This window comes from Marmota flaviventris, chromosome 1 (assembly GCF_047511675.1).
Source record: "Marmota flaviventris isolate mMarFla1 chromosome 1, mMarFla1.hap1, whole genome shotgun sequence".
Taxonomy (NCBI): Eukaryota; Metazoa; Chordata; class Mammalia; order Rodentia; family Sciuridae; genus Marmota; species Marmota flaviventris.
In genome coordinates this window covers 117860797-117874384 of record NC_092498.1, presented here as the reverse complement: position 1 = coordinate 117874384, position 13588 = coordinate 117860797, and the positions used below count along the sequence as shown (strand labels likewise).

The 13588-nt window shown below is 38.0% G+C and overlaps 1 protein-coding gene and 1 pseudogene across 1 annotated transcript in view; both read right to left on the bottom strand.

Annotated features, from left to right (window-relative positions):
- Hormad2 (HORMA domain containing 2) overlaps positions 1 to 6305 on the bottom strand; it is an 82521-nt gene extending 76216 nt beyond the window's left edge. The window contains exons 1-3 of the mRNA XM_071608779.1: positions 6285 to 6305; positions 6086 to 6162; positions 1703 to 1791 (exon numbers count right to left, since the gene is read on the bottom strand). Coding sequence (XP_071464880.1) covers positions 1703 to 1753 — 51 coding nt within the window. The 5' untranslated portion in view covers positions 1754 to 1791; positions 6086 to 6162; positions 6285 to 6305. The remainder of the gene's footprint in view (positions 1 to 1702; positions 1792 to 6085; positions 6163 to 6284) is intronic.
- A 4175-nt stretch (positions 6306 to 10480) lies between these two features.
- Positions 10481 to 12827, bottom strand: LOC114106531 (high mobility group protein B1 pseudogene; annotated as a pseudogene).
- Between the last annotated feature and the right edge of the window lie 761 nt (positions 12828 to 13588).

Here is a 13588-nt window from a genome sequence, read left to right as displayed (position 1 = left end):
GCTTGCTCGCACCCGTGTGCACTTGGGTCCGGCATCTGGCTCCAGCTGTGGCTTAGGCCTGGGTTTGGGTTTGGGTTTGGACTCCTGCTCCTGCTCTGCCTCCACTTCTACTTCCCTTTTCTCAGCTCTGCACCTCAAGAATGCCTCTTGTTTGGTATACTACACAGAGAGTGGTAATGAATTACCATTTCATTCTTTTTGTCAAAGCATAGTACATACAGTTGTTAAAAGTTATATAAAACATCATTAATTTTGCATGAAACATGTATTGAGGTATGTGTTTGTGTGTAAAATTTTTGAAAAAATTGCTTTTTGTATCTATAGATCTTGATGAATTAAGGTTCTTTTAAGTAATTGGGTAGTAGCTGGCATAGCATGCATGTATTAACTTATTGAAAACAATCCAAAATGTAGAGGCAATACTTGAATAACATATTTATAAAACTGAATAATTTGAAACTATGAAGATATTTTACACTAAATGTGCAATTTAAAAGTAATAATAATAATAATTTGTAGTAATGAAGATCAATGGTTGGTAAAGCCCCCTACAGTTTGTTACGATAGGGATTTTTTTCCCTCTGCTCAGCTGGTATAATACTTCAGGATTGTTATTGGTAGTTTTATAAATGTCTAATATATTATATATTTCATATCAATATATGAAATATATTTCTTCCACACTTAGGTAAATATGGGTATATCAACTTACTGTCTATAAATCTTATTATCCTAAACAGATAATAAACTTTTGGAAGATAAAATTTTAGTTTTGTCTGTTTGCTTGATTTTGGTGTTCTCTTAGAAAATAAAACACTATTACATATATTTTATAATATTGAATCTCAATGAATGATGTATTAATAAAGGTTTTAATCCAGCAAGGTTGCCTGGTCTTGGCATGCATTCTATTATGGTTTGGATCTAAAATGTCCCCCCAAAGTCCCATATGCAAAGGACTTGGTTGCCAGCCTATGGTGCCATTTGGAGGTGGTGGAATCTTTAGGAGGGGGGCCTAGTAGGAAGAAATTAGGTCATTGGGTGTATGCCCTTGAAAGGAATATTGGGATCCTGGCCCTTTTTTCTCTTTTTCCTTGCTTCCCAGCCACTGAAATGAGCAGCTTTACTCTACCACATGCTTCAAGCCATGATGTTCTGCCTTGCCAAAGGTCTTGAATCAATGGAGCCAACCAACTATGCACTGAAACCTCTGAAACCATGAGTCATAATAAATTCTTCCCTCTTTTTAAATTGATTATCTCAAGTATTTTGTCACAGCAATGGAATGCTGACCAACACACTCCCCTAGGCTCCTAACATCTGCATTTCTCTCAGTGCTTTACCCTCTAGTTCCTCTAATTACATCACCATGTGCAGCACAAATTTCCTAATTGCTTCAGGAGATGAATGTCTAACAAAGAACCAGTCTCTTAAAATGCCTTTTAGTTCTGATTTCTTTTACTCTAGAAGACAGAAATATTTCAACATGAAATAAACACCCAGTCAATAACTTTGTGATCTATTTTAATTTCCCAAATATCCCAAATCCATTAGACAATTAAAATGTAGACATATTCTCCAAGAATATTATGTGCCAATGATAAGTGGTAAAATTGTTTCAATAAAAAGCAAAGATTAACATCTTGATTCTGAAGTGACACAATAAATGGTCATTGATTTTCTTTTAACTTCCAACAAATACCTTAGATGCCTTGTGAATTCTGATGGAATGAGAGAGTTGAGCAGTAGCCATTTGTAAAAATGTTTCAGGATTCTTTCAATAATTAAAACCTGTTGAAAAAAATTAATTAGAGATCTTGTCTATCATAGTATTTTCTATTTTATTCTTCCTAAAGGTAGAACTGAAAGATAAATGAAAAACTAAAATCAAGGACAGTTAAGTATAAACTATTTCTTAGATTGTTCAGTTAGAGAGAAGCTGACCAAGCTTAATTTTGAAAACATAAAGGAAGAATGAATACTACAATAGTGCTATCAGGCCTTATCCAAACTATAAAATAAATTTGAATCCTTATTGAGAATTTTCCAAAGAATTACATAAGTTATAGTTGAATATAATCTTTGGAAAAATAAGTTTTTAATTTTTTTCTTGGTTTAGTTGGACACAATACCTTTATTTTATTTATTTATTTTTGTGTGGTTCTGAGGATTGAACCCAGCACCTTGCATGTGCTAGGTGAGTGCTCTACTGCTGAGCTACAACCCCAGCCCCAGCAAATAAGTTTAATAAACATTTATTTTCCACTACTCATTTTCTATAAATTTAGCATAAAGTCACTGGATTAATTTTTTAAGCTACCCAATTAAAATCATATGATGATTTATTCATTCACAAACACATACTGAGGAGAAAAATAAGTTATAAACCACCTAGAGAGTCAATAAAATATTTTGCTCATCCTTGTTATTTCCCTTAGAGTTTAATACAGCTCTGTATATAGCAGGGGCTGAAAAACATTTCTTGAATTAACTTCAGATGTAATTTATTTGCAAATTCCAAATTCAAAAGATAATGTGTATACTTCATATCCATTACAATGACTACTCAAAAAGATGGAAAAGAGTGTTAGTGAAAATGTGAAGAAATTAAAAACTGTATGCGTTGCTGGTGGGAATGTAAAATCGTCCATCCTTGTGGGAAACAGTATGGCAGTTCCTCAAAAATTTAAACAGAATAACCTTAATAACCAGCAATCCAATTTCCAGGAAGATAGCAAAAAAAAAAAAAAAAAAAAAAGTTGAAAATGAAGGTTCAGATTCTTGTAGACTAATGTTCATAGCAGCATTTCAAAATACTCAAAAGGTAAAAACAACACAAATGCCTATGAATAAATAAATCAATATTGGGAGCAGTGGCATGCACCAATAGTCCTAGCTATTGAAAAGGCTGAGGTAGTGAGGTAGGAGGGCTATTTAAGCCCAGGAACACATAACAAGAACCTATTGCAAAGAAAGAAGGAAGAAAGGAAGGAAGGAAGGGAGGGAGGAAGAAAAGAAGGAAGGAAAAGAAAGGCAGATGAATAAACAAAATGTGGTATACATCAGGGAATATATGTTTAGAAAGGATTGAAATTCTGATACATGCTACAATATAAAGAACCACAAAAACATGCAGAGTGAAAAATTCTAGACACAAGACAAATATGTTATAATTTTATAGATTATGTACCAACAGTTGGTAAATTCATGGAAAATATAATAAAGGTTATCAGGGGCTGGGGGGATTAAAAAAGGGGAGTAAATGGATAGGGTTTTTTTTTGGGGGGTGACGAATAGTTTTGGAAATGGATAGTGGTGATGGCTGCACAACATAGTGAATGTAGTTAGTGCCACTAAATTGTACACCTGAGAATGGGTGAGGTGATGAGTTTTATGTTAAATATAGTTTACCATAATAAAAAAGCTAAGGTTTAGAATATCTGGTTTTCACCTCTTTTGCTTCATGAACATAAAACAAAAGCAAATCTTCCCTTTTCTTTCCAGAAGCCTTATTTAATTTCATTTGGAGCTTATTTTCATGGTTTTATGGAGTTCTAAAAGATTTGTGAAATAACTCATCTGAAGAAATTTCATTTTGGAGCACCCAGGATAGGCTGTGACCTATTGTATTATCAATTGACACAAGATTCTGGAAGATTTTTGCCAAAAAGTTGAAGATTACTGCCACAAGGTGGTGATAGAGATTATAAATAAGTAACATTAAATTTCTCTCTTCAGAGCAGCAGTAGGGAATACTGTATTACAATATTTTATATGAGGCAGTAAACCACCCAATAGTCTTTTAGTCTTTAAGCTTCCACAGTACCATTTATTGACTTCAGAGTATAACCTCAAATCTTACTTAACAGATCGGTTGCCTCCCTTAAATTTCAAGAATTAAAATGAGGAGAGGGTAAAAGTAGCAATAAGAATTTCTATCTAATTCTAGCCCATTAAACCATTATCCCCCACTGGGTGGTAGTTATTAGATTTAGAGACAATAAGAGGAACAATGATTTTTAAATAGCTTTCTATATTGGTGGGGTTCTTTTTATTTCTCTATGATCATAAGCTATTCTAATGGCCTATCGAGAGAAACAAGCCCTGAAAATAGCATCAGCCAACTAAAATATAATGCATTACTACACCTATATTTTACAATGTATAAATGGCCTATATTAAACTCATATTAAAGACATGCAGGGCATTTGCTTTTCAGAAAGGATTCAAATTAGGCTTTTTTAGTATTTGGTAATTTCCTAAGGAATCAATATTTATAAGATGAATAAAATTAAAATTTATACACACAAATATATGTATGCTGAGAAAAATAACCAGCATAATAACACAGTAGAAAGAGGCATTGGAGTTAAGGAACCTGAATTCAAATTCTGACTCAACTACCTAGCAGTCATGTGACTCTAGACAAATTACTTAATGTCTCTGGGCTTTAAAATCCTTTTTTTTTTTTTTTTTTTAAAATGGAGGCAATTGCACCTACTTTCCAGGCTTGTTCAGTGTTCTATCTGAGCATGTGTTTATCTGGAGAGGTATCACAGCACCTTATTTAAGGACATGAACTCTAGATGAAGGATAGCTTCACTCAAATGCAGCATAAGTGAGTTGAAAAGATTAATGAAGTTGGAAGACAACATAGAATCCTTTACTACCAATCCAACCTCTTCATTTTAAAGAAGAGGAAAGTCAATTTAGTGGAGGAAGGATAGTTTTTTCAACAAATATTGCTAGAATTAAAATGATATACAGAGGGTGGGGGAGGGAGAGAAAGGGAAAAAGAGAAAGAAAAGAACCTCAACCTAAAATTCAACAATATACAAATATTAATTAAAAATGAATTATGGATTTAAATGTAAAACATATAACCATAATGAAAAAGAAAGTGAAGTTCAGCAAGGAGACTTGGTTTACCAAAGTTCACCCAGTGATTTAGACCTGTCATTTAGAGCTTGCTTCAATAAATTATTATTCACTGGTTCAACACATTCCATTTGCCCCTAATAATTCTGCTACTCCATGCTCGTTCAGAGTAAAAGATTTCCACTGCACTAACTGGGTATTTGTTGATACTCTTTTGATCTTGCATAACTTTTTCATGCTACTTCAATGGTTCATGCAACATTCACCAGGCAACTGCGATGTGCCAGGCATCATCCTGCAGGATTACAAACTCTAAGACGTTTCCCATCTCAAGGGAATTAGAGTCAATGGGGGCAAAATGGGAGTATCATCCTAACGAGTTTTTTTTCCCCCCCTCAAACAAGGTTTAAAACCCCAACTAGGGGGCAACAACCAAGCTTTTCCTTCGTTTTCATCAGGTGAGCACAGCTAGGCCATTGGCTAATCTTGAGGGTTTTTTTTTTTTAAAATTTCAAATTTTTAACTTCTAATTGATTTTTTAAAGATAAATGACAGCGGAATGCATTCCAATTCTTATTACACATATAGAGCACAATTTTTCATATCTCTGGTTGTATATAAAGTATGTTCACACCTGGCGACACTGGCTGCCTTGTCCTATTAGGACGACTGTAGTCCACAGAGATTAAAGGCAAATTCTCCATAAAGTGAAAGAGGAACCCAGGTCATTCCCCGGGGACTGGTGGCCACCTCTCTCATATCTTGGTCTGCACCAGGCATCGGTTCCAGGCCGAACACGTCAATGGCTGGAGAAAGCCTGACCAGGTGAAGGAAAACCCCCAAAGCTCCACACGCGCCTCCTTCTAGTACACAGCCGGCGGCTGCCTCGCGGCAAATTAATGGCTGCGTTTCCTCGCCCAGACCCATCCCTCCGGCTCCTCAAAAGTATGAATTTTAAAGTTACTGGACGGTGGGGATGCGGGTGTTCCCACCCCATTTGTATTTCCTTCTCCGTCTCCTTTTTTAAATGTATGAAAATTTTCCTCATCAAAAGTCGGGGGAGGGGCTGGGGTTGTGGCTCAGAGGTAGATCGCTCGCCTACCATGCGTGAGGCCCTGGGTTCGATCCTCAGCACCACTTGAAAATAAAGACATTGTGCACACCTATAAGTAAAAAATAAACATAAAAAAAAGTCGGGGGAAGTTACCTATAGCCTCCCCTGGGCCGCCTCCTCAGCCCCGGCGTTTCTGCTTCTCCTCGGAAAATGTTTGACTCTGCGAAATACTTTAAAATCAAACAGAGGCTCAAACAAGAAGAAAAGAAAAACGTTTTTAACACGAAGAACACAGGACTAACAACGCCCAAGCGTCCTTTCTCAAGAGACCTGGGCTCTGAACAGCTCTCACCTTAGCGGGTCAACGCCTCCCTCTCACCCGCACTCAACGGCTCAAACAAGCCCTCTCAGGCTCAAGAATAATCAGCAAAGGCTTCCTGGGCGGGGTCAGATATTTCCTCATGAATAATGCATTTTTCCTCCACCGACCGCGAGGCGTAGCAAAGCCAAATGAATATGCAAAGCAGGGGCGTGTGGCAGCTAATGCTCGCCGGCTGGAAGGCGGGGCCCCCCTCGGCTCACAGCTGAGTTCCGGCGCCGGCTCTAAGTGCTGCTCTCCCGCAGCTAGAGCCACTTATCTCCTCACTTCCTAGGGCTCGCGCCGCGCTCCGGGGTTAGAGGGACCGGCACGGAGCTCGTGCTGCCTTGGGAGCTGGGGGCGCGGCCAGGGACCCGCACCGAGTTCTCGGGGCCTCGGGAAGCTTGCGGGCGGACCTGGTCTGTCTGGGCAACCGGTAGAATGAGAACGGCCTGTTCGGGGGCTCCTACAGGCGGTGCCTGCCCGCCGAGGTGAGGCGGCCGGGCTGGGTGGGGGTGAGGTCCCGGGGGACTTTGGGGCCCATAGACTGGCCGCTGTGAGGCGGGGTCCCAGAGAGGTCCCAGGCCAACGCAGGGCTGAGGGAGCCCGGGCCGGATAGATCTTGGAGGGGTCTGGCGTTGAACAGAAGGACGGGTTAGGGATCCAAAGGGCAAAGTTCCTCAGTTTTCCAGGGCATCTCCCACCTCTTTCCTGCTAGTGACTTACTAGGTATTTTCAACTTTAGTGTGTAATTATGCAAACTAAAAAGTCTACATGGATTTTCCTTATCCAGTCCTGAGCTCAGTCCCTTCCTCAGAGGTAACCCTTGGCAGCCGCAGGACCTGGTTTCCCCACGGCTTTTCCCATGTGTCTAAGTACATCTTTTCTAACCTGGACAACTTTCCAAAGCTTCTTGGAGTCCTTTCAGCTTCTGCAATGGGATTTCCTGAGACAATGGAGTAAAGAGTGGGCCACTTGACAGCTAGCTGTTCTTATTTTGTTCCTGCCGGAAAGAAAAAAGATCCAAGCTGCTGAGAACAGGAGTTTCAGAAAAATGAGATATTATATCCCATGTGATTCAAATGTATGATATGTCAAGGTCATTGTACTGTCATGTGTAACTAATTAAAACAAACAAACAAACAAAATAGAATGAAGAAAACTGTAATTTCCAATGAAATACTCTCTCCTAGCAGGTTTTTGCAATCTCAGCACTAATATCATCCTTCTCCTCAGTCCTGACAATCAAAGCTGCCTCCAGTCTTGGCCAGAAGTTCCCTGGGGAGCAAAATCACTTTCAGTTGATTACTGCTTTAATCCTATACTTCCCAGAAGTAACTGCTTTTGAAGCTCCGACCACACACATAGATGGTCTTGTTCCATTCCAATGGACCACTGGCTCCTCTATGCTGGCTGTCCTAATTGTCACCTGCCTTCGGGTCTGAGCTCAGTCAACTTATACCATGTCCAAAAACCTTCTCCCTTGCCCCTTACTAATGGCAATCCTTCCCACTCAATATTTTCTCTCACTTTTTATTATTCTGTTTCCTTCACAGAACTTATGTCAACCTAGATTTCATTTATCTGTTAACCTGTTCTTCTTTCTTAACCATAGTCTATAAATAAGCTGCGTCAGAGGCCTGAATTACCACCCCAGGATTCCCAGTACTCAGCACAGTACCCAGCAGACAATGGGTATTAAAAAAAAATATTGGTGGACTGAAAAAATAATTTATCCTCTCTTTCTTCTAGTTGCTTCTGTGAAGTTTCTCTTACTCTTTCCCCTGCTCATTCCTTGCTGATCTCCTTGAGACTTTTGTTTAGAATCTGAATGGATGAATGAGCACCTGACCCTGGCCCTGTAGTAGGAGCTATGGGTAAAGCGTTCACCTTTCCGACTAGCTTATCAACTCATTGAGGGCAGGAGCTGCTTAATTTCATTTTATTTGTTATATTCATGGAAGGTTTTCAATAGATAATTGAGTAAACTAACTCAAACAATTTCCCAGCTTCTGCCCCTACATCCACCCTTTTAGTGATAAGAGACTGAAAATCCTCGCTTTCAAAGCAAAATGTCTTGTTTAGGGATGGGGAAATGTGTATTGCACTAGAAGTTGATCATTATTCATGAAAGATGTCAAAATTCTCCGGTTGTTAAAAGTTTTTCCAAAACTTATTATACACATAGTAACAGGCAAAACAGGTGAAAGGAGGACAGGGAGGAAAATCTTATTTGAGGTGACTTTCACTGGCTGGATTTAATTAGTTATTTTGAGATGAGGTCTTACTGTGCTGCCCAGGCTGATCTTGAATTCCTCAGTTCCAGTGGTCTTCCATCCTCATCCTCAAAAGTGCTAGGATACAAGCAGGTGCTACTGCACCCAGATTCACTGGCAAGATTTTCTCTTTCCACTTTAGAAACATCTGTGTCATGTGACTGTATCTGTCATATGACACAGATGTTTCTAAAGACACAGTCTCTAATCATTGGCCCTTAATCTTTGAGTGCTAAGGATGATTTTTCATTCTCAGTTAATAGGAATTCATGGTTCTCTCTTTGATCTTAATAATTTTATTTGGCAACACGTGTTAATAGAATCTTGTGGAGTCAGGCTCTCAGCTTTTAGAATCTCAGAGGTTCTGCTGAGAAACCAGACAACACATTGTGATACAATAAACAGCTCACTTTTGCCTACTTAAACCAATCAGAACTTTGCCCATCAAGTTCAGATAAATCTTGGATATCTTCTCCAAAAGATGGGATACTTGAGACTTTTCAAAACACACATATTGAATAGAATGTGTCCCCAGGACATCTCTAGAGGTGTCCCTGTTCAGTGTGATTATGCACACTGAGAAGAGATTGGTTAGAAAGAAGCTAAGTAGGAAGGGTGGTTTATTTTTTGCTATTTGCTTTCAACTTTCAATAGAACTCCTAAAATCAATATAACTTCCAGTTATCAAAAGCTGACACCACTGTATTTGTCCATTCATCAAGCATTTACTTTATACTACCATTTTATAAAGCATTCCATTTGGTACCATATGGATCAGAGACATAATGACTTGGTCCCTGAGCTGTGGGAGATTATGGTGTAGTGAGAGAAGGAGACTCATAAACATATTCCTTACATGGAAAATAGTGGTTAATTTGAATTGTCAACTTGGATTAAGAGATGCTGAAGATTAAGAGGCTTCTGGATGTGTCAATGAGAGTGTGTCTAGGAATGATTGGCACGTGGGATAAAGAACTACAGTAGGGACCCTCCCTAAGTGTGGGCAGTACTGACAATGGGGTGTTGGCTTGGCTGGAATAAAAAATTGGAAGAACAAGGAAGCAGCAGTAGATGCAAGCTTGATTCTTCTAGAAGGGACTCTTGATTGCTACCGCAATTGCCTGAGGATATCAGAATCTTGCTCCTTCACTCTTCCAAAGTGGACTCTGCCAGTGATCCTCCAGGGAGTTTCCAGAAGCCTTAAGTCTTGGACTAGGATAGCACTGTGTATCCCTCTTGTTATGAGGCTGTTGAACTGCACATCCACTGGGCTATTGGTTCCTCCAGCTCTCCAACCTGCTGAAGGCCATTGTGAAATATCCAGCTTCTGGTCGTGTAAGCCTACCTAATAAATCCTCTTTTTATAATCATACCTCCTGTTGATTCTGTTCCCGTAGAGACTCTGACTAATACAAATATTTTGCAAATACTAGTGGAAGTAGAAAGCATATGATAGTGTGTAGAGAAGGAAGCCATAAGTTCTGAATAGGGAATCAAGACTTACCTCTCCTCTTAGCCATGAGTAGGGTACTGGGATTGTAAAAGCAACATTTAGCTCTCAGGAGCATTGTTGACAGGAAAGAAATGGTCTTATACTTCCTTTCCTTTCCTGATTCTAAAATGGTGGGCAAAATGTTTGTTTCTATTGGTTTGAAGTAGTCTAACCATTGCCAAAGAACAAATAAAGGAAATTATATAGGCATGTTCTTCTCCTAAAATGCCACTTCCTTTGTGAAGCTGTCTTGATTCTTTGCTGAACTTCACTTTCTTTTTTATTATAGTTTTATGTTTTACATTTAAATTCATTATTTGTGTTTTTTTAAAATTTCAATTTTTTTCTTTAATAGAAGTGAGTTGTGTACATGGAGGTTAAAATACTTCATAGACAAGGGAAAAAACTGCACTAGAACCAACTTATTCATTATCATCATCATCTTCCTTTTCTCCTCATCCTCATCTTCTTCCTCATCTTTCTCCTCTTCCTTCTTTTTCCTGCTTTTTTCATCCTTGACAACCCCCCCTTTTTTTTCTGCATCAGGTTTTCCTTTAGCTCGACAGGCAGCAATATTCTTTTTGTATTTTTCCTTCGGCTTAGCAGCTTTCTTTTCATAAGGCTGCTTATCATCTGCAGCAATGTTATTCCACCTCTCTCCCAGTTTCTTTGCAACATCACCAATAGATAGGTCAGGATTTTCTCCTTTGATTTTTGGGTGATACTCAGAACAGAACAAGAAGAAAGCCGATGGAGGCCTCTTGGGTGCATTGGGATCCTTGAACTTTGTTTTTGTTTCCCCTTTAGGAGGGATATAAGTTTTCATTTCTCTTTCAAAATGGGCCTTGTCTGCCTTTGCCATGTCTTCAAATTTCCCCCCTTTCTCTTTAGCAGACATGGTTTTCCACCTCTCTGAGTACTTCTTAGAAAGCTCTAAGAAGTTGACTGAAGCATCTGGGTGCTGCTTCTTATGCTCCTCCCAGGAAGTTTGCACAAAGAATGCATATGATGACATTTTGCCTCTCAGCTTCTTAGTGTCTCCTTTGCCCAGGTTTAATTGTTCTTCAAAGTTGCCCAGTGCCTGTCGAGCTCTCACTTGCTGTCTCTATGGAACTCAATATACTGCAATGGCTGTAAGAGTGAGAGCCACACACTATCTCGGCTCTGTAACATTCCCATGATCCATTTTATGTTAATATTTGTACATGGTGTGAGTTTTAGCATGAGGTTCTTTTTTTTCTCCTTTCCTTCCTCTGTTCCTTTCTTTTTCTCTCCTTCTGCCTGGGACATCCTCTTGTTCTTACATTATTTGTTGAAAAGACTATCCTTCCTCCATTAAATTGACTTTCCTTTTCTTTAAAATGAAGGGATTGAATTGGTAATAAATGAAATCTCTGCTTCCTTACAGCTTTATGAATCCTTTTAATCCATTTATGCTGATATGCACTTCATTTAAGCAAAACTATTCTTCATATCATACATATGCAAAGAAGGTCATCTAAGGTGGGGTTGTGCCTCAGTGGTAGAGCACTTACCTGGCACGTTCGAGGCCCTGGGTTAGATCCTCAGCACCACATTAAAAAAAATAAATAAAATGAAGATATTGTGTTCAACTACAACAAACAAACAAATAAATGTACATAGTTGCAGTTCAAAATCTATCTGTTGTGTATCATTAATTTATAGAGGATTTTCTTGTAAAAATATAGTTTTGGAAGTTTGGGAAAGATGTATAGAAATCTTTAGTATATAAAAATTATTGTAATATCAAATATGATTATTTTTTGAATGGATCTAATAAGCTTTGGGTTTTGCTTCACTTGAAATGGCAAAAAATATGGTTTAGGTCTCAATAAACACAACGACAGCTGGTTAATCTTTTTCTGATAATCTTGGATTCACACACAGAAGGAGTAAAATAGTAAGTAATTGTGCCACCATTTAAAATAAAGTATTTGATACACCACAGTGAATCTCAACATGTGTACATGCATGAGACTGTGATCCTAATTAGGATAAGATATATTCCATGCTTATGTAAATATATCAAAATAAATTCTACTGTCATGTATAAAAAAACCCCAATTAAAATAATAAAATAAATAATAAATAAAATAGAATATTTGAGATGTAGGTCAAGAGATAAGCCTGAAGTGATTTTTTTTCCAAAAGATCACAGAAATCTTGACTTTTCAAGAAGATCATTAATTTTTGTCACAGAATCAGCATATCAAACATAAGACTGAATGATATGGATACGCTGTGAAATTTCAGATGTTTGTGGATCCAATATGCGAGCAAATACACAAGCAAAAGACATTTGAAAGAATTCTATTCTTAATTTCCATAGTTATGAAATATCTTCTAGGTTTTAGACATTGAATCAGAACAAGGTGATTAAAAAAAATCAGAGCTATTCTCTGAGAGTGTGTGATCTCTGATAGTCATACCTCCTGGGGCCATTAGCATGTGAGCTTTCAAAATTAAGCAGAACTGGGCTGGGGCTATAACTTAGTGGCAGACTGCTTGCCTAGCATGCGTGCAGCACTGGGTTCAATATGCAGCACTACATAAAAATGAACAAAATAAAGGAATTTGGTCCATCTACAACTACAAAAAAATTAAAAAAAATTAAGTAGAAGTTGTACTTCAATAGGAAACTTCCACAAGACACTTGCTCAGAGGGAGAAACAATAGTAGCAGCAGAATATTAAAGACTGAAAGGGGCTTGGCTATTTTGAAAAACAATTTATGTCTTTTTACCTTCATGAAGCAAGCTCATTTTAAAACATCAGAGAAAGAATCTACCATGTTTAGACACAAGCAAGTAAGCAAGCCCAACACTTAGGAAAGCAATGGCTACTTCATCATTTTAAGTAAAGGGAAAGAAAAAGGGAATTTTCATTTTGGGGAGTCAGTCTAGAAAAACTCCTACGTTGTGAATTAAACTTTTGGCATTTTTAAAAATTTTATCTAAAATTTTAATTTTTTATATATGACAACAGAATGCATTACAATTCATATTACACATATAAAGCACAATTTTTCATATCTCTGGTTGTACACAAGTAGAGTCACATCCTTCATGTCTTCATAAATGTACTTAGGGTAATGATGATATTGCATTCCACCATCTTTCCTATTCCTATTCCTCCTCCCTTCTTGTCCTTCCCCATTTCCCCTTTGCCCTATCTAGAGTTCATTTAATCCCCTGCCCCCCAGTAACATATTGTGAATCAACATCTTTAAATCAGATAAATTATTTGGCATTTGTTTTTTTGAGATTGGCTAATTTCACTTAGTATTCTTCAGCTCCATCCATTTACCTGCAAATACCATGATTTTATTCTCTTTTAATGCTGAATAATATTCCATTATGTATATATTCCATTGTGTATAAACCACAGCTTCTTTATTCATTCATCTACTGTAGTATGCTTTGGGTATAGACCAAGGAGTGGAATAGCTGGGTTAAATGGTGGTTCCATTCTCAGTTTTCCAAGGATTCTCCATACTGCTTTCCATATTGG